This window comes from Camellia sinensis, chromosome 14 (assembly GCF_055761805.1).
Source record: "Camellia sinensis isolate YWXY chromosome 14, ASM5576180v1, whole genome shotgun sequence".
Classification (NCBI taxonomy): Eukaryota; Viridiplantae; Streptophyta; class Magnoliopsida; order Ericales; family Theaceae; genus Camellia; species Camellia sinensis.
In genome coordinates this window covers 93,061,803-93,087,548 of record NC_138974.1, presented here as the reverse complement: position 1 = coordinate 93,087,548, position 25,746 = coordinate 93,061,803, and the positions used below count along the sequence as shown (strand labels likewise).

The following is a 25,746-nucleotide window of genomic DNA, read 5'->3' as shown; positions in this document are numbered from 1 at the left end:
TTATTTCAGTTTATTTTAATCTGTATTTTGTTTTGATTAAAAATTTATTTAGTCTTTATGCTTTTCTGTTTATTTTAGTCTAGTCTTTATGCTCTTTTGTTTAAACAAAAATATTTGCTAGTTCACATTTCACCTATCTTTTCTATTTTCTTTTTCTAAATCTCTCTTCAAACCCCCCCAATCAAACACATCGTTAAGAAATTATATTTTGAAATTTAAATTCAAAGGTTGTAATGCCCCAACTTCAGGGCTGTTAATAAATCAAATTAACCTCAAATTTAAAATTTTAACTAATTAATAACCTCAAAAATACATGATTTTACAATCTATCTCTTTTAAACAAATTTTATCCTCGAAATTCATAATCTCTACTACTCCAAAATTTAATAACTACTAACTCCTTAAATGATAAGCTTTAATCTCAAATATCAATAATTTTTTTTACCTCAAATATTGAATCTAAATATTAATCACTCAACAGATCTTATGTAAGACTTAATCACTATACTCTGATACCATTCTGTAATATCGTAATCCCTATACTCTGATACCATTCTGTAATATCCTAACTTCTGAGCTGTTAGTAAATTAAATTAATCTCAAATTTAAAATTTTAACTAATTAATAACCTAAAAAATACAAGATTTCACAAAGGTAATAATTGCATATCCCTTAAAAAGAATATGAAGTTTGGAATGTTTAGCATTTTTATGTTTTTTTCAATAATACTAGGGACATTAAAGTTTTTTTAATTTTTCAATCACAACAAAAGTCAGCAATTTACTCTTGTAAATATTTGTTCTGAGATTGAGTTTAAGTTTGACTATCCTAAATAAGTACATATTTTTTATTTTTTTATCTTTTTTCTATCACATTATCTCTCTACTTTTCTACACATTTTTTTATAAAAGATAAAAAATACATTTATTTAAGTCATCTGCATGCTATGAAACATTTTTTTTTTCTTTCAAAAAAAAAAAAAAAAGAAAAGAAAAGAAAGAATAAAACTCAATGATTGCTTTACCAATATGTGTTGAAAACCTCAATTTTAACAAGGCCTCGTTTGGGAAGTGGTTATTTTAGTAGGTTATTTTAGTTTTTGGCTATTTTAAGTAGGCTAAAATTTTTGTGTTTGGGAAGATGATTGGATTTTTTTGTGGTTGGATGTGATGTTTGTGAGAGAAAAAGTGAAATGATTATGGATTTGATGTGATATTTTGTCTTATTAACTATTTTAGCCTATTTTGTTTTTTTGTGATTTTTAGCCTAAATTTGGCTATTTTTTTTCTTCCCAAACACCCCCAAGATGCCTATAAAATCCAATTTCCACATGGAATTTCCGACTAGGAAAATTGAGGGGACTTGGTGAGCGAAAATGGAGGGAAGGAGAGTGGTAGTCTCAGCTCTGCAATTCGCTTGCTCAGACGATGTTTCCACCAATGTTAACACTGCCGAAAGGTCTCTCCACTCTTCTTCTTCCTACCTTTAGTTTCATCAATTTTAGGTCACGAAACTCAAAAAACGCAACAATCAATCTCTGATTATGTTTAGGGTTTTGTCGTAATCAATACAACAGTTCACCGAAGTTCAATTACAACTTTTTTGAGCTAATTTTGATAATCTTGTTCTGTATGTATTTCTTTTATGGATCTGTGATATGTGTTAGATTGTATTTTTGTTAGACATCTTCATTTGCAATGAACCCATTCATTGTGCATATTTAAATCAGTTACTGGTTTTTTAATCAAAGATAAAATAAAAATCAGTTACTGGTTTGGTCTGACACTCCTAAAAATTATTATTTTTTGCTCACTTGCTAATAAAAAAACATAAAATCAGATTTAAGAGCAGAACATAAAATTTAAAGAAAACATGTATTTTGATGTATCCAATCCAAACAATTAGTGGGTCTGTTCGGTTACTTCGGTCTAAAATGCGTGTGTGCAAAGGCCAATTTGATTTGATGGAGAGATGAACCAGTGGCACTTTTCATTGTGGAAGCATCGCATTGAAAATAATGAATATCATGAGATTTGTCCGATGGTCCCTAGTCTAAACATATACGGGATGATATATATGGTTTGAATTTAGTCTCAATTCATGCTTTGAATTTTTATGATGTCCTTGATTCATCCCCTCGAACTTTTAGCTTCCTTCCTAGAAATGCTTAGACATTTTGTCTTCTGTTAATATGTCAAACACTATGCACACAGTATACTGGTTTCATCCCCTTTTATTATTGTTACTCTCTTCCTAGTCATTACATGTTGATTAATCAACTATTTGACCTAGTATTTTGGTCGATATATTAATCTATTTGCAATTTGGATGCTTGGAAGCTCTTCATTCATTTCTTAACTCCCACTCCCCCCACCCTGCCTTATTTTTTATTTTATTTTATTGTTATTATTATTATTATTATTATTATTGGTTTTTGGAGGGGGTCGGGCTGGTGCTCTCTGTAATCACGTAACTCTTCATTCTTTGCTTTTCAAATCTTGTAAATTGGATGCATTGAATGGAATTTAATAACTTATATATATATATAGATATACATTGTGGCATTCGATCTGGTATTCCTAAGTGATATTCTTCATGACAGGCTGGTAAGAGCTGCTCATGGGAAGGGAGCAAACATCATTCTTATTCAGGTAAATGCTCTAGATGATTTGAATGTGTAACCCTCTTGAAATTATCAAACTTGCTTGCTGTTCTTGCAGAAATATTTCTTCCGCACTTCAAATGTTTGTGCCCAATTTATCTTTATGCTATATTATGCCTTAAGATTATTTGTTTATATGAAGCTCTAGTATTTTTTTAACTTGCTGATTAATCTTAACGCCTAAAATGTTTTGTCCCTTTTGCAAATGCTGAATGATATGAATTTGAGAGTAATCAATGTTTATTTGTGCAATTGAAGACCTTGATATCCTTTTTCCTCAGCTCTAATAAGTTTAGAAATAAGCCTTACTGTTTAATCTTTTGGTTGACTACGAAGGTGTAGCATGGTGTTGCAACTTACAAGTGTCCTTTCTTCCTTGTGTTCTATAGTACAGTTTTTGTTCTTATCAGCAGTCTACTCTTCAACATTCAATATCCTCTTTGTTTCCTCTGTGAGGAGCTGATAGATGAAATAAAGGAAACTTCTATGAATAGCTCTCTACCATCTGTTGTTTATAGAATGAAATATTGGGTATCTCGGAAGAATCATGCCTGTAAATGATCCAAATTGAATTAATGATTTTTTTTCCATTGGATGATTGGTCACACAAGAAAGGATTAAAAAGCCAATGCTTATGTAAAGAAACTTGAATAGCATCAATTAAGGGGGGGGGAGTGAGGTGAAGTTAAAAATATCTCATCATGTGTGATGAAAGACCAAAAATTGCATGAGATGGAAGAAAGCTTTAAGAGGTAGGTGTTATGGGCATGGAAGACCCAATACAGAAAATGTGTCTTAATAGAAGACATGGACCTAAGAAAAGAAAGCGTCTCTAGTGGATAATTTAGAAAATATGATTGATCCATTTTTTTCTTGTAGCTCAGTTTGTATCATCTTTGAATTAGGACTCAATTAAACTTGTCTTGAATCAATCACTTGTCATTGCCATTCTCTATCATCGGTAAATTAAACTGTCAACTGCTGATAAAAGAATGGAAGTGGCTAATTTTGGGGGGAAGTTTTTATTTTCCAATTTTTGCTTGTGGACATTAAAAAATTGAATTTGTTGAAACACCAATAGTGATAAAGCATGACTTGAGGAAAATATATAAAGGCATTGTTGGATGCTCTTATGTGAGAATACAAATGAGGAAAAAGAAAGTTAAGAGCAAGCATAAAGATAAAAAAGAGATGGTTCATAGGCGTTTTGAAATGGGAAGCGCACACAGCAAGTTTGAGAAAAAAACAAGAACCGAGAATCTTTTTTCACTTAAATGGATTGAAATACAATAATTTTGGGAATAACAAGAAAGGAGAAAGGACATCATTGATAGGGTATATTTAGACACGTATATGCTTATAAATATATATATACACACATGTATATATTGTCACTTGGAAAGAAATCACTACAGTAAAGGATTACAGCTTTTGAAACAATATATGGTCCAGTTGATGCTATGTTAGCTTGGTTTCCGTTAATGCTTACAGAATTTTAATGGAAACATTTTGAAATTCTGCATAATGATGCTAATATTAAACGTAGTTTCAACATGCTTTCACTGAGTTTTTGTCACAGCTGATGGCAATGGTCTCTCTTTCTCTCTCTGATAGATTGTTATGACATGCTTTTATATGGTTCTTTATTTCTTTCTTTAATTGATGGAGAGTTAAACCTCACCTCCTCTTCCTTTCTTTAACCTGGTGATTAAGAGTTGATATTGTCTAAGCATTCATTTCTTATGCCCTTGTGGGTGCATGCAGGAACTGTTTGAAGGTTACTACTTTTGTCAAGCACAAAGGGAAGATTTCTTTCAGCGAGCTAAGCCTCATGAGGGCCACCCTACAATATTAAGGTAAATATCCCATGTTTTGGTAGGTTATAAACTTTGTTCAGCTAACTGACCCCTATGCTGTATGCTATGGAGGCCATGGGTATGGCATATCACAAGAACAAAAGAACATGCCTTGGCTTCCAACTGCATAGACATTTTAATCCAGTTGAACATTTATGATATGGCTATGTGCATGCTCTTTAGGATGCAAAAACTCGCAAAAGAGTTGGGGGTAGTGATACCAGTTAGCTTCTTTGAAGAAGCAAACAATGCCCATTACAATTCAGTAGCCATAATTGATGCTGATGGCACGGATCTTGGACTCTACAGAAAGTCCCATATTCCAGATGGACCAGGTACGTGGATCTGGCCGTGGGTTGCAACCTAACCTTTAATCTGCCATGTTTTTAAATTCAATTTGATTATGATGGATAGTTCTTCTTGTCAGGTTACCAGGAGAAGTTTTACTTTAATTCAGGAGACACTGGCTTTAAGGTATGTTTAATATTTCAATACACCAACTTTGATGGTGACTTGCTTTTATTTTATTTTATTTTTTTATGGAACTTCCATTTACCATTCTGGTATTTGTAAACAGGTTTTTCAAACTAAATTTGCAAAAATTGGAGTTGGTAAGAACTTTTTCTTTTTTGTTCCTTATTTTTTACTTTGTTTATTTAGTATTTTGAGCATGTTTGTAAATTTATTCCGATGATGCCAAATGCAGTTGGCTATATATACAAAGGATGTTTACAGAAATCATACCTTTAGATTGCTGTTTGTAATTTGGGCTTCAACTTTGCAATGTAAATATGTTACCAACAATCATGAAAAGCAGAAAAGAAGTAAAGATCTCTAATCGAACTGCTGTATATTCTTTGACAGCAATTTGCTGGGATCAGTGGTTTCCAGAGGCAGCCCGAGCTATGGTTCTCCAAGGTGCAGAAATATTATTTTATCCTACTGCTATTGGATCTGAACCTCAAGATACAGGACTTGATTCTCGTGATCACTGGACGCGAGTGATGCAAGGGCATGCTGGGGCCAATTTGGTAATTTTCATATTCTGATGACGAGAAACTCTAGTCTATTCTTAATTTTCATGTGCCTTATGTAAAGAGTTGATGATGAATAGGCTGATTTATTTTACAACCTATATTATTTATTTAGCCAATGAAAAGTAACATGGAACAAGTAAATGTGTCTCAAAGTAATATTGGTTCCCTGTTATCAATATTTGTGGTGACCAAAACCAAGGACTTGCTTTAATATTTTCATCATAATGTTGCATCATGAAATGATAAAAACAAAGTAATCAATTTAGATAAATTCAGGTACCTCTAGTTGCTTCAAACCGCATTGGGAAGGAGATCATCAAGACTGAGCATGGAAACAGTGAGATCACATTCTATGGCAACTCTTTTATAGCAGGTATTCCACCTTATTGACTTGTAGCATTTGTAGAGTTAAATGCTTGTTCATATATTGTAATTTTGGACTCGTACAGCTGACAGATATGGTTTAACATTTTTACCTTGATGAACAGGACCCACTGGAGAAATTGTTGCGTCTGCTGATGATAAAGACGAAGCTGTTCTTGTAGCCCAATTTGATCTTGACAAGATCAAATCCAAGAGACATAGTTGGGGAGTATTTCGTGATCGGCGTCCAGATTTATACAAGGTACTTCTGACATTAGATGGCAGCAATCCCAAACTTTGATCTTACATATCTTATCCTATCAGTATCTTTTTGTTGTGTTGCTGAATAGAATTACTTCTACAACACTTCCTATTCTCATGGGAAATAGGAAACATAGCACGTTGATTGTGTTCGTGTCAAATGCTACGTGTAGCATTTTAAAGATATGCCTGCTTTTGGACCGTCCAATATCAAATTTTTGTTTCCAGTAATAGATCAATATGTGGTGATCCAAAATATCAATCATTCATGTTTCCCTTTTGATATCTCAGCTATTACTTTGTTGACTCTTGGACCTTGTTCTTCTGCTGGCATGGTATTTATTAAATATATGAGGTGTTTTATTACAGTATTCACATTACTTATTTTTTTCTTTATGTTCTCCACTATATTCCTTGTTGGTTTGTTAGATATGTTTGAAATACGTATAATATTCAACTCTGATGTTAAATTGCTCAACTAAACAAATAGCACAAACACGGTATTAAGGACTTCAAAATTATCAATAGAAATCTTGTATATATGGCTGCAAATAATACTGTGGATAAACTTGGTGATGCATTTCCTTAATGTTTCACCATGTTTTTCTTGATCTTGGGCAATTGGTGCAGCTGCTTGGATGCACTTTGGCCTTATATTAAGTCTCCTTTAGTAAGCAACACACGTCTTTGTTGTTGTCCATATATTGCCCTGAGATGAAAAGGAAAAAATTGAGGTTTAGAAGACCTGGGATATATTCTGCCACGTGTCTGGTTTAGAAATTTGTTGTTGTTGTCCTTGATCGCTCTATGTTTCTTTAGTAAAAGAATCTATTTGAAAAAAGGAAAGAAAAGAGAGTATTCTTGACTAGAAAATAATTTGTTTTGTCTCTGTTCGTCTTGTTGTGCTCTCTCTTTTTATTTTAGCTTGGCGGATACCTATTCTCCAGTATGCTCACTCAAACAAAACATATAATAATGCTGGAGTGTGTTAGCAATAGGGGTGTAAAAGTCATAGGCTATTTAATCTTGGTTTGAAGTGTAACAATCAAACCAAACCAAACTAAGCTTTATGTCTCAATCAAGTGGGTCGGCTGCATGAATCATTTTTCTCCATTCAACTATGTCAAGACCTATCATTTAAATTAAATAAATTTGTATCTTTTTTCACTACCGCATCCCTGTCAACTTTGGTCTTCCCCTTCCGTTAGTTTCTCCACTTATGATGATCCTATCATTCGTTTTTACCGTTGCATCTATAGGTCTTCGTTGTACATGATTAAACCATCTTAAACTATTCTTTCTTAATTTATTTTCAATGGGTGCTGCTTCTACTATTTCACGAATATATTCATTTTTTATTATATATTTTGTAGTCTTACCACACATGCATCTAAGCATTATTTCTTAATTGTCCAACACTCTATCCCATAGAGCATCGCTTGTCTTATAGTTCTATGAAATTTTCCTTTCAATTTTGCTGATATTTACCGATCACTTAATATGCTGGACACATTCTTTCACTTAAGCCAACCTATTTTGATTATATTGATCACATCATCTCCAATCTCACCATCCTTATTAATAAACTTACGTACCGAAACTGTTCATTATTTTTTATACCCTGGTTTTCAATTTTCACTTCTCCATTATTTCCACTTCTATTGTTGTTAAATTTACATTCCATGTATTCAGTTTTATTCCTACTAATTTTAAATCCTATTTAGCAAAGGTCTTTAGTTTTTATGTTGGTTCAAGGGTGTCTAGTGAAGCTCCTAGATTAGAACTTACTTTAGGTGTTTGTATGAATTTCTATTTAGTTTTTACCCATTTAATGATTGTTAAATTGGTTTTTAGTACCTGTTTTGTGCTGGGTGATTAAGAACAGCTAGGCCAGGACCACCCTGTTCATTTCAAATCTTTACTCGTGGCAGGAAAAAAAGTCTAAACTAGGTGTGCTTTTTTTGGGGTCACATGTCATGGACCAAATGCACAATACCTACCTATGGTTCTTTGTAGTCTAAAAAGGTGCTGAATGTTTCATTTCGTATTATGATTTGTAAATTTGCATATTTTCTCATTTATCTCCAACTTTTCTGGAATCTTTTATCTCAATGTTGCAAAGAATAAAGTTTACTTTGATGTCTGTTCTTCCCACAACTTTTATTTAGGTTTTGTTTGAATTTTTTTATTTGTGAAAGGAAAAGGGGAAAAAAAAGTTTCTACCTTCGTTTATCTTTTTCCTTTTTATTTTCTTCTCTCTCCACTAATCTAAATTCAAACACAGCCTTAATGTTTTCCAGGTCTTGAGAACTTGGAAAACTATCATCATCTTTATAATCTTCATTTGACAATAATTGAGATTGATTTGCAAATCAGACCTCCATTATGCTTTTCTTCTTGTGATGCTTCTTTTGTGTGTGTGGGGCTGTAAGAAAAACTGGTGAATTTGAGTCGATTGTCTGAGATAGACAGAAATTTCGGTTTTTTGGATCGGTTTTTCCTCCGGTACAGACTGTTTTGATTCTAAATTTTTTTAATTATCAATTCCTATTGAAATATTGTGTTAAATATTCTTATATTCTGATTCTTTGATAACATTTTAGCTAGTGCTTTTTAGTAGCAGTAAGCCTGTAGGATTTCCATGCTGGGATATCTTTACTGATGAGGTGTTAATCAGCTGTCATGACTTTGAAGTTTTCACCTTTATGTTCACATGTATTGCCCATGACGTTTAATGAAAATATATGTAAAAATGTAAAAAAAAAATATATGATAATTTATAATGATTTTTTTGACTTTTTAGCTAAAATATTTAGTCTTCAAACGAGGCGGATTTATTATTTTTTATCTATAATTAATTTTTATCAATTTTGAGTCAATTTTTTTTGGATGAAACACTAGTGTGTTTGGTTTGAGTTTTCTGGATTAAGTTTTTTAAAAATTGATTTTTTTGATTTTCGTATTTTTTTGTTTTTAGTGAATATTTTTTAAATTTTAAACATTTTTTTTACTTTTTTAGATGCACCTTAATTAGATGTATCTAAAAAGTAAAAAAATTGTGAAAAAAATATTTTAAAAATTTAATAAATACATAAAATACAAAAAATGTATTGAATTTTTGTATTTTTTTTGTATTTTTGGTATTTAGTGAATTTTTAAAAGATTTTTTTTACAATTTTTTTACTTTTTAGGTGTATTTATGTTAGGTGTGTCTAAAAAGTAAAAAAAAAATTGCTTAAAATATTAAAAAAAATCAGTAAAAACAAAAAAACACGAAAAATAATAACGTAGAATTTTCTGAAAAGTGTTTTTTGAAAAGTGGAAACAAACAGTAATTATATGGATTGTTTGGTCCTTTATTTTTTTCTTATGGACTCAAATGTCCCATTCTAATATGAATTACATCAAGAGTAAGTATAAACGCGTGTATTATGTGTTGAGAGACAAATGTGAATTTTTTCATCATGTTGAAATTATTAAATATAACACTTCAAAAAAAAATTTTAATGTAACTTAAACATAACACTCTAATGTAACACACTAAATTTTTTTTGTACTTTTCTCAAACGTAACAACATAACAATCTAAAAAAATTCCTTGGTAAACGTAAAATTTCAATCAATGTAATACACAAAAATTATTTAGTGTAGTTTTATCAAATGTAACAACATAATGTATTTTTTTCAAACGTAATGTTCCAATCAATGTAACATACACTAATTTCTTAGTGTATTTTTTCTAAGCGTAACACTCCAATGTATGCTAGAAAATCACACTAATAGAAATGTAAATTTCCACGTTCGATAACTAACATTTCAGTCACCAATTCTCTCAAAAAGAATGTTCCACACTTCACATTTTCATTCTCATCTCAAAAACAAATTAGAAAATTGACAAAATGAATTACAAAAGGACATTCACTTAAATTCAAATAGTATCAAATCAAATAAATACAACTTTTTAAAACAAAAAAAACTAATTGGTTCATAAGAAAACTCTTACAATTAAATAGATTAATATTTTCCTATATATGATTTATAGGTAAATATATATTTTTTTAATATTATAAAAAGAGTAATGTTATACAATTAAAAAATTTATACATAATAATATGGTTCATTGTGAATTTTTTAGTTCAAATTAAAACATTATTGAAGATGAATTTATTTATAATAATAGTATTGTTATATTATTTTTGTTAAAATTTTTGTATGAGTTTTGTGGGAGGGGAGAATTTTTCTTGTGAAAATTTAAAAGAAGTCTACTAAAGATGAAAAGAATTCAAGTTTGTCAAAAAAGGTATAAAACGTTTGTTTATTTCCGTGCATAGTGAACCTTTTATAATTTTATTTTTAATTTTTAAAATTGTTTAGTTCAGATTAACCTAAAAAAAAATTAAATTTAAAAGAAAAATCACTAAAAAACAAAAAGAAATCGAAAAAGATAAAGACAGCTTAAAGTTAAAAGGCTGTGCTTATTGTTATCACTGGGCGTTTTTTTATAGCTGGTTGCCATTTATTGCTGAAGTCACCAGACAAAGCCATATGGTTTACCAAAGTAGGATAGGTTTGTTTTCAGAAATAAAATGGAAGGAATTTATAGTGGAGAGATTTATAGTGAAGGAATTAAGTAAAATTATATTTGTTTTGATAATAATTATTAGTATAGGAATTGTTAAATTATTTTTATATAAAATAATAAAATAAATAAAAAATGACTCTTTTTTAATAAATCCTATTTGTAACTGTTTTATTCCATAAAACTCAATATATAAAAAATTAAACATTAATATTTAAAATAGAATTCCCAATATATAAAAAATAAAAATAATAAATTTTTTATAATCTCCTCATTATTTTTCTAATACTATCTCCACCTCCTCCATCTCAATCTCCTTTCTAAGTTCTATTTATATCACTTCTTCCATCCTAATCTCTTTCACAATTTTACAAACAAACACAATATTAAATAATCATATTTTTATCTTAATCTCTTCCTATTTATTTAATCCCAAAACAGACGGGCGAGGGTGTAGCAGAGATACAGCTGTGCCAAAATTGATGTACTGCAATGTTACGGGCCGCAAAAATTTGTGTGTGAAAGACTTTTTCTTTTTTTTTTTTTTTTTTTTTGATTGTTTGGCCGGTGAATTCTAAGTTTTTTCAGTTGAGTGATGTCAAAGATTTTAAAAATTTTATTAAAATTTCTATCAAATGTCGGTGTAAGATTCATACAATGTGAGTCTCATGTGAATTTTACATTATATGAAACATTTGATAAAATTTTTAGAGTATGTAGTATTTTTATTTTTTTTTGTTCCCCGTTATTTGATAACAAATTCAAAATATTTTTATGATATACTTTTTTTTATCGTATCTAACATTTTTGATTGACATATGCAATGCTTAATCACAGAAATGAGCCATGCCGGAAAATAATTATGGAAAATATTATTTTCAATTTTTTACCAAATCAATGATCATGTGAGACATTTGGGCTCTTTTTGGTTTAGATTTCAAAACATAGTTCCATCACAGATTGGAGTGTGGTATTTGGTTACAGCTTTCAAATCATAATTCTACATCTATTTCTCAAAACTCATTTCAATCTATAATTATTACTTTTCAAAACTCATAACTAAACACACAACTCAAAACTCTTTTCAAAACTCAAAAACAACTTAATTTTTATTTAAAATATTTTTTATTTTTTTATTTTATAGGAATATTTTTAATATTTTAATTTTCATAAAAATATTTTAATATTTTGATATTTTAATTGTAAATATTTTGATTTTCGAAATATTTTTAATATTTTGATTTTCAGAATATTTTAATATTTTATTTTTCAGAATATTTTTAATATTTTAATTTTCTAAATAATTTTAAAATATTTTTAATACTTTTAATGTTTATATTGACAGAAAAATGAATTGACATAAAATAATTGACATTGAAGTTATTTGAAAAAAAAAATTATTCAAAAAAATTACTTAAAAAGAATTAATTGAAAAAAAAATCATTTTTTTATTTGAGTATTTTAAAAATAGTTTAGTTATGACTGTTGATAAAAATACGGATATCGAGTTATGAGTTGTCTCTTTGATTATCAATTATAGGTTGAATTAGGTTTTAAAAACTCATTACTAAACAGATTTTCTTATTTCAGATATCACATCAAACTTTCAAAACACAATTCCACATACAATTCAAAACTCAATTTAACACTCTATTAAAAAATCATAACCAAACAAATTTTCTATACTCAAATCATAATTACATAACTCACAAACTTAAAATACAACTCATACTCTCAAATCATATTTACGAAACTCTACCAAACGTAACCTTAATAATTCATTTGATAGAAAATTTGATATTTCTAACCTTATCTAATAATTATTGGTTACTAAAGAAAACCTGTCAGCTTATGATTGGATTTGGTTCCTCCTTTAATTTGTTGGAAAACCTTAGCATGAAAAAGAAAGGTGCAAAAATAATACAAAAAGAAAAAAAAAATCCTTAAAATACCCTGTTTGCTTGGCTTTTTTTTCTTCTTGTTTTTAGAAACAAAAGTAATGAAAAGTTTGAAATATCCAATGCTTTTGGTGTTTATAATAAAGTCGGTCACTAGTTTTTTCTTTGAAAAAAAAAATGGAACCATACAGTACGTCAAATGAGCTTCATGAATATTAAAAATAAATAAATAAAAAGCAACTAAATTTGAGTCTTATATCTGTTCAGATGTAATTTTTTCTTCTCCTATTCCACTAATTTATTTTTTTTAGCACTTATAAGAAAAAATCTCCTACTCTTAACAAAGCGCACTCTTAATTTGGGATTAAACCCTTAGGAAAGTACGGTAGCCAACTAGATTAAACTTACTTAATTTTCTATTCCACTAATTGTATATACTTATTATAGAAAAGAAAAAGAAAGAGCGAAATAGAAATAGAAATAGAAATCCACAAACTTGAAACTTGTAACAATCCCATATTTTTACTCTAGAAAAAGTAGAAACTTAAAATCACCAAAATCAAATTCATCATCCCATTTCCCACTCTACTATCATTTGTAAATTTAAAAGGGAATATATGAGAACTAAAACCTGAATACTTCTCAAGCTTACCAATGATCACCTCCATCGCTGTTACTGATCTCTGCATCATCAACTTCACCATCAAATTCATCGCTCTCATGATCATCATCGAATTCATCTACTTCTTCCTCTTCCTCTTCCTCTTCATCTTCTCCAACAATTTCATCATCAGACTTGAAAAACTGCAATTTCAATCTCCCATCTTCGCGACTCGCGTGCAAGAACTCCTGAGTAGGAATCCTTATTTCCTTCAAAACAAACCTCCCATCTTCCCGGTACGATTTGAAGCACACACATGGCTTTCCACTCTCTCCAATACAAGAAATTGGTGGGGGAAATCCACTACCACTTGTTCTTGTCTTCTTCAATTCAATATTTTCAGTCGGATTCTTCTCGATTAATCTAATTCTCTTTTCTTGATTTTCCCAATCACTAGTTTTCAAATCCTCAACATCATCAGAGCTTTCGAACCCAAGTCCCTCAGTGCATAGCTGTAAACTCTCTGAATTCATAGATGAAAAGCTTTCGCTGTTGTTGTGGTTGTACTGCTTTCCGTGACTGCTCGAGAAGTAGTCTGATGGGTTCTTTGTATTGTTGTCAGTTTTGGGTCTGGATTGTGAATTTAGATATGTGAGTGATGGGGATGATGATTCTGGGTTTTCCTTGAAATGTAATTCTCCGAAGATTTCTGTAAAAGAGGAATCTTCGATGGGTTCTGAGGATTTGATGTGATGATTCCACGAAGAGAGGGACTCGAGGAGTGTTGGGTTTTCGGGTAGTGGCTTTTCGAAGATGTGTTGGAGGCTTCCACAGGCAGCCATGGGGAGATGGGTCTCCAGTGCTCTGTTTTGAGTGAGAGTGGTGGTGGTTGGAAAGAACAGTGGAAAGGGAAAAATACAGTTGGGTTTTTAGAGAGAGAGAGAGAGAGAGAGAGGCAAAATATAGTTGGGTTGATGATAAAGTTGAGGGGGGATGAGGATACTATTTTATTAGGAAGGGTACTCTCTCTCTCTCTCTCTCTCTCTCTCTCTCAGTTGGGAAGTGGAACAGGGATGGGTGGCTATGGAGCCTGGTATCAATTTGGTGGTCATAATTCTAGAGGTCTTTTGACAACTTGCTAAAAAAATCAATTTTTTTGGCTTTTTAATGTTTTTTACATAAATAAGTTATCAAAAAAGTCAAAAAAGTTAAAAAATTATTTTTTTATCAACTTCTCAAAACACCACTATGTCAATTGTATTTTATGTATGAAAAATGTTTGAAACTTTAAAAAAATAGTCATAATTCTAACTATAATAATGTGATAAGATATGTGTTAATTTTTGATTTGTTATACATTTTTAATGATGGTCGATCTAACTCCCATGCTACATGTAAATTTGTGAGTATAAATATATAGGTCTCTAGCATTACTGTTTATGTATATATCTATTTGGACTATGCTTCCCTGTTGTGGGGGTCCGTATCGGTTAGTACAGATTTTGTTTTGATAATTTAAATCATTCATTTTGTAAGCCTTTTTATCTATATTATTTATAGAAAAAAAAATTAAATTACTATGATAATTGTAATTTGCTTATTTTATTGCATTTGTTTTAAAAAAAATTGATAATTTATTTTCAAAATTACACATCTTATTTATTTTTCAAAGATAAGTATGATAAAATGACTTATTTTTTTTATATGAATGATAGAACATAAAATAAACCATTTATATTATTTATATGGGAGCCGTAACGTAGCTCATGGGCAAAAGAGATGGCAAGTAGGATTGGAAACACAAGTTGGGGGTAACGAGCACGCTCAGTGATGGCAACAGTTCGAAGTGGGATAGGAAATGGGGGTTTGTTTGGGCTCTCTACTAAAATAAGTCTTTAAATATCCTACCCATCCATTCTCTCGTTAAGGCTATTCTTGATTTCATCACTCTTTGCCATTTCTTAAATCAATTTATGTATAATACCACCGAGGTTGGTGGCTAGTAATGAAGCCATTGTCTTTGCACAACATTAAGTCAAGTTTGACTTCTAAGGGGTGTAAAAAACTGGATTTTTCAATAATTCTTTTTTGAGATGTTGCACTGTATTTTAATCGAACCTTAACCCTGTTAGGGGGTGATTGGTGAGCTCCACTGGTACTCTGGTGGTTGGTCCCTTCTTTTAGGTTGGGTTAAATCAGACTGGCAATAGGTTATCCCGAAGTATAGGCCCATGGATACAGTGATGACATCTCAAAGCATCCTTCTTTTTCGTTCAAAAATAAAATAAAATTGTGTATAGTACTAATGCCCTCCTTGGAAAGTTACATTTGGGTTAAAATAGTTAATAACTATAAAAATAAGTTAAAAATTATCAATAAGATATATGTCACATTCAAATTATAAACATTTTACTTTCTCTCGTAACCATCAAATCAATTATCAAAAAAAATAAAAAAATCAATTATCATCACAAATATAATTTTTTTAATCAGGTTAAAATACTCAAAAGATCAACTAAAATAATTTATTTCCAAACATGGCCCAAAAATGGTGCTTTACAGCATATCCTTGATGTGATTGGTAAGCTTATATAAATCTTTATCGATCAATGGCGGGTGTTGATGTAGGTCTTCTTTAATTTGATGCAAATCTAGTTTTTCAAATCACATCTGTGAAAAAATCAATGATTTTTCTTGACTCCTAATTGATTTTTTGACGGATTTATTTTTGTCCTTTCGTAATTTGTTTGTTTGGAGGGATTAAAAGGGGGATTAGACTCCATGTTTATTAGATCATGGAATCCATTGTTGGTTGCAAATTCGTAGATCGAATTAGGAGTCCGGTTGAACTATCAATCCCACATATATTGGTCTAGAATTGATGGGATAACGATATTATGGGATTAAATGGTAAAATGACATATTTGTCCTCCAAGTATTTGATTTAATTATGTATTATATTTAGTAAAATTAAATAAAATTAAATGTCTTAATTTAAAAATAAAATAATTTTATTTAATTTTTATTGATGTTTTATTTAGGACAAATTACATATACCTCCCTCGAGGTTTAACTAAATTACAGATACCCCCTTAAGGTTTCGAAAATTACAGATACCCCCCAGAGATTTATATTTTCATAACAAATTGCCTATTGAGGCTTATATTTTCATAACAATTTGTCCCCTAATTTGTTATGCAAATAGTACCTTCAGGGGGTATCTGTAATTTTGCTAAACCTCGAGGAGGTATATGTAATTTGCCCTTTTATTTATTTATTTTTAAAATAAATCTTTATACATTTTTATTTTAAAATTTTATTGAAGTTTTATTTAATTATTATTATTTTTTAAAATAAATTTATTTCAAAAAATAACATAAATTTTTATTGATATTTTATTTATTTAATTTTAAAAAAATAAATTTATTAAAATTTTTAAAAAAATAAATAAAATAAATTTTTATTTAATCTAGCCAAAAAAAATTAAAATATTGAAGACATGTTTAATATTGCTATTACTTATTAACTAATTGAAAATGATAAAATAGTCTTTTGAGCACTTATCATTCTTCATGATATTCTAATCAAACTTTTGATTCAATAGAATAGTTATTTCCAAATATCTAATCACATGAGAAAATAAATATGAGATGCACATCATTTTCAATCAAATAGTCTAGGGACTATGTATTTTTGGATTAATAGTCTGATGAATTGTAATTCCCCTTATCCAGTTCGTCGAAACAAGAACGGACTGGATAAAGGAGGATTGGAATGCAACGGACTGTTAGTCCTGAAATAAATAATCCTTGGACTATTTGGCTAGAAATGATGTGCATAACATGTTTGTTTTTTCATGGGATTAGATGTCTAAAAATGAACAGGCTAATTTAATAACTTTTTGGCTATTTGACTAAAATATGAGCTAAAAAAAACTAATATGTTTGGGATGACTTTCGGCTTTTTACGAAAAGATGTGCAAAAAGTAGAGAGAAAAGAGAATCTTTGACTTTTTGGTATGAGTTGTTGGCTTTTTAGCTAATTTAGTAACTTTTTGACTAAAATGGAGGGTTCTCAAACCAGGCCATATTTGATTTGAAAATTATGAAAAATTATAACTTCTTAAAAGATCATTTTATCTTTTTGAATTGTTTATAATAACAATGCTAAATTTAAAATATATTTTATTTTATTTTACTAAGACTACTTTTAATTTTAATTAAATACGACATTAGAAGTATATTTTCATTAATGATTTTGTTAATAAGGAGAAGAAAAAAAAAAGAAGAAGTTATTATATATCACGGGATTAATTTGCATATGTTAATAAATAAATAAATAAATAAAAATAAAAATAAAATCAACATGTTTAAATATGTTATATATTCTTTTCCTTTTAAATATTGAAAATATATTTTCTTTTATTATTTTTCTAATACCAAAAAATAAAAAGAGAAAATAATTATATATTATGAGATTAATTTATACATGTTTTAAAAAATTCAACATGTTAAATGTTTTTTTAAAAAAAATATTATATATTTGAGGGTTTTCGGAGGTTGGCTCAATCTGTCAATTTCTATCTCACATCCCCCCAGGGGATAGAGTTATCCCATATATGGGCAGTATTAGTTCGACTAAAGTATTAGTTCGACCTTCATTTTTCTATCTAAACGTTGGATTAATTGTTCCATGTCCAGCCCAATCTAGTCCAATCTCATAATTCTATCCTGCCAAACAAACACCCTTACAGGGTCTTGTTGTTTTTCTTTTTAATCTATATGTTGTTTGTTTTCTTTTAATATAATTGCTTTTCATATTCTCAAAAAATTACCTGAAACACTTCTTGAATCACATTATAAATTTGAGCATTACTATTCAATTTCAAAAATTAGATTAACTTTTTAAGCCCAATGATGTGGCAATTAATTAAGATATGTAAAGTAACACTCACTCTCATATCTTTCTTAATAATTAACTAATCATATCACTTATACATCAACGAATCTAGAAAGTGGGAATGACTCTCCTCCATACTCTTCCGTACTTTATTTTTTGAGCTCCATTCTAGGCCCACATTGATAATTTAAATCGTTTATCTTGTAATCCCAATAATATAGATAAGTTATGCAAAAAATTAGTTTCATCAGATATCACTTAATATATGAATAAATTGCATCTTATTTTTTAAAATGGACAGTAATTGTGAGTTTAAACTTAAACATTTCATTCTATAAAATAAAAAGTGACTTGTCTATGTATTTATTGATATAAGATGAAACTGATTTTTGCACAGACAATCTTCATTGTGACATTTACAAAAATAATGGTTTAGATTATCTTTGTGGACCTAGAATGGAACCCAAAAAATGAAGTATAGCGAAGTATGGTGAAGTATGGTGGATAAGATTATGTGTAACTAATATGATATGATTGATTGATTATTAGGGAAGATATGAGAAAGAGTGTTGCATTATATATCCTAATTAATTGTCACATCTTGAAAAGTAGGTTTAATTTTTGGACTTAAATAACAATACTCAAATTTATAATGTGGTTCAAGAAGTGTTTCAGGTAATTTTTTGAGAACATGAAAAGCAGTTATATTAAAATAAAACAAACAATATACAGATTAAAAAGAAAAACAATAAAACCCTAAAGAACCAAACAAACAACCAAAGACCCTAAGCCCGGTTTGATGGCGGGGGATAAATGGTTGGATTGGAGATATTATCCGGTGTGTCCCATATATCACTTGTTTGCAATTTCTTTTCAAATGGGATATGATATGCGGATAAACTGTATATCTTCCAAAATGACAGGATATACAATACCACACCCCTCCAGTTATGTAATCTCCAATGGGATGGGATATGAATTGAAAAGGCATATATACCCCTTTCTCTATTAAATATATATGAATTAATGTATGTTAGGGGGGTAAATTTAGAATTACCTACTTATATACCACAATATTTTTTGTTAAACAAATATAAATATGATATATTCAATACTCATATCCTAAGTTAACAAACAAAAATAGTATAATATATTATCCACTACACATATCTTATCATTGCATATACTCATGTAAATTCCAAATGATATAATATATTTTATTTTATCTCTGGACAATCAAACAGAGCCTAAAGGACCAAATAAACAACCAAACAACAAAAATAAATCCGTCAAAAATTCAGTTACGAGTTAGGAAAAAGTACCAATCTTCTCATAGATCTAGATCTACATCAACCAAGCAAGATTTGCATCAACACTCGCCCTCACCGTTGACGTTGTCCCCGTCTCCGCTGTCCAACTTTGCTACCGCTGCTGTCGTATTTTGTACACTGCCAGAAGCTAGAGTTGAAGAGAAAGAACAACGTCTCTGTCTCTATGTTGGCTTTCGAGAGATAAATGAACAAATGACACAATGAGCCTATTTAGTATAGTTTATTACAAGTTAAAAGTTGATAATAAAAAACAAAAGTAAAAAAAGAACCACTTCTTAGCATTCAAACAATCAGTTTTTTTTCAATTTATTTAATGCTCTGTTTATTTGCACGGAAAACGAAAGTCAACGAAAAATATTTTTCATAATCAATGAAAAATAAGTCTATTTGGGCATAAAATGTTTTTCACTTTTAGAAGGTGGAAAATATTTTCCTGACTAAAATTTTACCACCACCACTCTCACGTCCACCCCCATACCACTATCACCATTGCCATCATTGTCATTATCGCCCCACCACCTCCACTTCCACTTTCATTCCACTATCACCACCAAACATAGAAAAATATTTTCTGTCTCAACAAACAGAACGTAAATCATTTCTACCTAATAAACTATAATAAAAGTTGTACCAACTGTTTGACGTATACAGGGGCAACGCCGACAAATGGAGGATAGGGTCCCATCACCCTACCAAAAAGCCTTAGAATTTTTTTTTATGGTAAAAATTTTATTTGATAATTAATTGATCCCATTAAAAAAAATAAATAAAGAACCCCATATTAGGAATCTAAGTCATTTTCTATTACGGTTTTCTTTTCAACACTCAAACTAAAATGAAAGATCAATGGTTGAATGCTTACATAATCATGTATACGGAGAAAATGATATTTTGGCACTATTGACAATAAAATTATCATGTAATAATCAAGAAAATGACATCTCATCAAATATGATTGCAGAAGTTTATGTATTTGTTTTTTCTTTTTTCGTTAAGATGCTAATATTTTATTAAAAGTTTATTTTACTTGCATGTCGAGAAGTTCAAATGTTAATTAGCTTAATTTTTTTAAATAAAATTTGTGGAATTTAATTTTTTTTTTGAATAATCTCATCTATGAAATTTTCTAAAATCACCAAATTAAAATAAATTATTTAATCTACACCGGACAGCTCCAATATAAATAGCTTGGAACATGGCCTAAGACGACCGAATAATCATTCTTTAACCAACCCATCTTGGCACTGGCATAAATCTACATGTTCCTTTCTCACAAGATGATTTCGCTCCGTTTGAATTTTGAATTAAAAAAAAAAAAAAATTAAGGATGAAAAAAAAAAGTTGATTTTATAATAAATTACACTTTTTTTTAAAAATTTGAAATATATATATATATTGAGATCTATAACTTTAACACAATTACACGAAGTTACTTAAATGTTTTAATTTTCATAACACTTGACTCTCTTTTTGTCAGGAATTTTTTACATATATGGATATAGAAGTGATATTATTTTTCTCTTTTACACTAAAATATATAATAATTATGTTAAATTTATTAGATTTATCATACTTTTTTGTAAATCATAAAGCATTATAAATTAACGCAGCGGATAAAAATAATTCGGATCATACCTTAATGACACAACCTCGTGGGTAAATCACGTGCTTCCAAAATCTGATCAATCAACGAACCCAGCAGTGGAGTGATACTACAAAATGAGTATCACCTACACAAGTCACAATGCAAAATGGCTTGATCGTTGTTTTTGGGAGAGAGTCAGAATATGGGAAATTTCTGTGTGTTTTAGACTTGACAGGAGGATCTCAATTTATACATGTATAGGGGAGAGAGGAAAAGCCTCCAGCCTTTATGGCTGGTCATTAATGCACCATTAACCTCTGCAATAAAGGCAGGAGTTACAAACCCCATTAATGCAGGAGTTACAGTTATAAATTCAAAGCATTGAAATGGTCATGCCACATGGGCGCCCATTTCTAACATCTCCCACTCGTACATGAGTTGGCATGACACTGCCACATCTCTTATCTCAATCTCCCCAAAAAAGAACAATCTCATACTAGCCAATGCACCGTGCGACTGCTGAGAACACCTGTATGTAGGAGTTCTATACTAAAAACTCAAAATGAGCCAGCATAGAGACATCAACCCAAAAAGAACAGAAATAGTGTCTCATATACCCCAGACCCATCTAATTACACCGGTCCAAAAAACATCTCTAATCCCTCAAAAGAGCATGTTTGACCCTCTCAATTCTTGCATATATTCACACTCAATCTGCTTCTCATACAGAGCGATGTGAGTTGCCGGCAGTGAATATACAACAGTGGTGTAATACTAGATGATCTTCCCTTTGCCCTCATGCCATTTAGTTTAGGATTGACCGCTTTCCCAGTGATGTCCCTTAAGGCCGAATCATACATGACCGCAGGCAACATACCAAAGTAGCAGAACATCAACCCCTTACCTTATGACATAGTCAAAAGTCACAAAAGGGTACATAAATGAAAGTCATATCAATAATGACATGTAAGACTCACACGGTGAGGAAATAGGGATCCATTCTCTCACCTTATTACTCAGTCGCCAAGCACATATAGTATGAATATATGTTACGGTAGAGTAACTCTTCCAAAAGAGTGACGTCACCCTCGATACACCGTACAGATATAAGTCTAGTCGTTTTCTAGCGCCTAACTCGAATTCTCTATTTGCTCGCCTTCTAGGCGCCAAATGAGATCTCGCATCTAGCTAATCATAACAGGCACAACATGAAAAGTGGGTACTAATATCCATGTTTGATCCTTAACACGACCTCATCTTGGTTGTAACCAAGGCGACATATATAGTGGATTATTTAAGCCTCTCTTGGCTCCAAATAAAAATAAACCACTAGTCTCATCCTTGTTCACTCCCAAGCGCCAAGGATGATTGCTCGTGTGAGTGAGCTAATCTTGCCTACTGACATCATCATCTGCTAATCATTATGACACTAACTATAATAGTGTCAACATCTCATCATCTTATAACAAATAAGTGATCGACTAAGAAAAATTTGACCACAGCTTGCGCAATTCTAGATTCCAAGCATAACCCTTATCAGCACCTCTTGTGATAAGCATATACAACAGAATCCACCATTTGCGCCTCATATGAAGTGGTTCAAGATCACTACCTCTTGCGCAATTACCTCTCTAAAGATATTTTGGTGACCAATTTGCATTCATTCTGGATGCGCCCAACTAGCGCATTGAATCTTACAAGAAACAAATTAATATACTACTAGTAAAGCATTTTATCCACAATCTAATGAGCATGGTCAATGTCTAAATAACTCAGTTGACCATTTACCAAATATAACACTTATCATGCCAAATACGCCCACATAGCGTACTTCAGGCTCCCACAACAAAAAAAGATCAAGGAATATAGGTCATCTGTTTCTCCCAAAGACAATCCGAGGATTCACTCAATAGCTAAGGCTCTGGCTTTTACCGATAGGTAAGTCAATGGATTTGTAATTTTGCATCTAGAATCATTCTAGGATATTCTTTATGTAAGTCATCGAAGACAAACCGAGAATTTTCCTAAAACAATCCCTAAGGATCGTACATCCGAGCATATAAATTATATCACCCATGTCCATCATATCTAAAATAGAGGACTGCCCACCCTAGGTGGCGACAACCTTATAAATTCCTGGCTCATAATGACTAAGTAAGGAAAAACTTTTTTTTGGACCAATGATCATGCCTCAGTGGTCTTCATCGATCATCGTTGGCATATCATGGCTTGGCGAAATCTAAGAACCACTATTTGGATAATTGTTTTAGGCTGTAAAAGATTTATTGGAACTAACAACCTTTTTGCGCTCCTAACTTTTCACCATAAAAACAAAAGGTAAATCCCTACGGATCTACTTATCCAATTCTTTAATAAGAAAGTTGGGTCACAATGTCCACAAATCAATGTTCTGAACTTATGTCAATCATAGCCTAAGTCAAAATAACCTCACTCCCCAGGAGGAAGTCTTCTCATAGTCTACACTTTCCTCAATGATGTGACTTTTCGGTATCTAGCGAGCCTTATGCCTCAACAATGACTATCCAAATTACGCATAACTTTATAACAGTTTTGCGTCATAATGGAAAATCAACCAAATTATAAAAATGGTTAATCCTCAAAGACTTTGTCTTAAATTGCGCAACATTGATCCACTTTATAAAAATTGGGGACTAGAGCCTTAGGCATTATCCTAGGCTCTTTATCATCTTGCGGAGCAATCATGAATGTTTCCCTCTCAATCACCCAGTGATGACGTGGAAAATTTTCACATTCGCTACCACGCAACTAAGAATGTAGGGTATTCTTCTCTAATGGAGTAATCCATTAGTAGGCACATCGCTCCCACTGTCCCTAGGATATTGAAAATTTCTTTCTATTCTCAACTAGGCTACATAAAGCGCTATGCTTAGAATTCTCTATCTTATAGAGTTCCAAAACTCTATTCACGTCACCTTTACTAAGAAAACTTTATGTGACTTAATTACACTACCACAAAGCTGCTTACCTATATACACATGACCTGGAGGGTTTACATGACCGCATACAATAATGCGCCACACGACCCTTTGTGATTACAAGACAGCATACAATAATGCGCTATAGAACCCTAGGTCTTAACTTCGCAATCTTATGAGAAGTAAAATAAAGATAAGCTGCTTAACGGTTACAGATCGTCCATAGATGGCTCTCCGCTAACCTATTACTCAAAATGGAGTGTAAAATCTGATATGGAAGGCACTTAGTTAGGGATATAGGTAACAAACTAGTGCAATTTTCAATTGGGAAACATTTTGCGTCATTATCCACCTAACATTAACAATATTTAATTCCTTATCTCTACTACACCATTGTGTTGTTGAGTACTAGGAATAATCAATTTTCTAAGCATCCATCTCTCTTCATAGAGTTTTCTAAAAAATAACTCAAATAGATACTCGCCACCTCGGTCAAAACTAAAAGCACGAAAGTTGTTATCTAATTGATCTCAACCTCATATGTGCAATGTCAAAAATCATCTCAAAACTTTTGACTTATGGGAGATCAAATAGTCTTGACTCAGATGCGTATCGTAATCTATAAATGTGTCGAGATTGAGGCTTAGCTATCATACCCTTACACATATCTAGTCACCAATATCATAGTGGACTAAATGCGCCAATACAAATAACCTTCTACGGCTTTCCTACTTACTTGTGCGCACCCATTGCGAACAAAGTTACACATTCACATGAGAGCAGGATGTCACAAGCGAGTGGGCACGAGAAGGCCTACTCAAACCATCGTGTCATCATCTCATTAATGTGATTAAGTATAATAACCCATTGGTTCATGACCAATATCATAAACTAATTCCAATCATCTTAATGTGTGAGTTCTCGAAGACAAGTTTAAAAAGGTTTAGGCCCAACTAGGTAATGACTCACGACTAATTCATATTTACTAGATCATAAAAGGATGTCATGGAGATATCAAGTGCACCTTAGTCGCAAATTTAACTAGTAAGTGCTAATCCCCTGCACCTTCAAGTCAATTTTATTCTCTATACACTTTACTGCATCTAGTTGAAAGATGACGATACTCCTTTTGCCATTTCTATTTCTCGCTTCATAGTTACTTGCAATTAATTCTACTATCCACAATAAGGAAAGAATAAGCTATTAACTATGACAGCTCCTGAAGTAACTTAAGTGCGAATTAGGCTAAAGAGTCTAATTCAACACAATGCTCTCACAGGCCATGCGTCAAATTCTTAGAGTAATAACAACCTTGTCGGCCTTGACCTTTTCATTACTATGCTGCAACGTTTGCGCTTAGTGGTAAACGTCATTCAAAAACGTTAGCCTAGCTAAGGAATCATACAAAGAAGCCCCTCCTCATGTCTCACACTCAAGTGTGAAAACAGTAATTGTCCAGACTTAGACAAGTTGGCAATGCTAATAGATTTTGCAGCCACTAAGCGCTAATCTTATCACATAGTGTTAATAGATTTTGCAGCTTCTAAGTGTTAATTTTTTCACTTAGTGTTAATAGATTTTGCAACTTCTAAGCGCTAATCTTTTAACTTCACGTGATATTTCAACGCACACTATTATAGTGCATGAAATTTTGCTCCATCCACTCTCAATAATTGGGTAGAGAGCAAAACACTGCTCATACTGGCTACTCGTCTTAC

General features: G+C 31.1%; 2 protein-coding genes across 2 annotated transcripts; one reads left to right on the top strand and one right to left on the bottom strand.

The window, feature by feature from the left end:
- Positions 1 to 935: 935 nt before the first annotated feature.
- NLP1 (nitrilase-like protein 1) lies at positions 936 to 6,550 on the top strand. Its single transcript, XM_082906268.1, has 10 exons — positions 936 to 1,056; positions 1,307 to 1,458; positions 2,603 to 2,651; positions 4,427 to 4,518; positions 4,702 to 4,853; positions 4,946 to 4,992; positions 5,096 to 5,129; positions 5,383 to 5,549; positions 5,832 to 5,928; positions 6,044 to 6,550. The coding sequence occupies exons 2-10, from the start codon at positions 1,376 to 1,378 to the stop codon at positions 6,217 to 6,219; spliced, it is 897 nt and encodes a 298-aa protein (XP_082762394.1). The 5' UTR covers positions 936 to 1,056; positions 1,307 to 1,375; the 3' UTR covers positions 6,220 to 6,550.
- Positions 6,551 to 13,126: 6,576 nt separating this feature from the next.
- LOC114261241 (FANTASTIC four-like protein (DUF3049)) lies at positions 13,127 to 14,348 on the bottom strand. The gene has a single exon (XM_028201483.2). The coding sequence runs from the start codon at positions 14,096 to 14,098 to the stop codon at positions 13,304 to 13,306; it is 795 nt and encodes a 264-aa protein (XP_028057284.1). The 5' UTR covers positions 14,099 to 14,348; the 3' UTR covers positions 13,127 to 13,303.
- Positions 14,349 to 25,746: the final 11,398 nt, after the last annotated feature.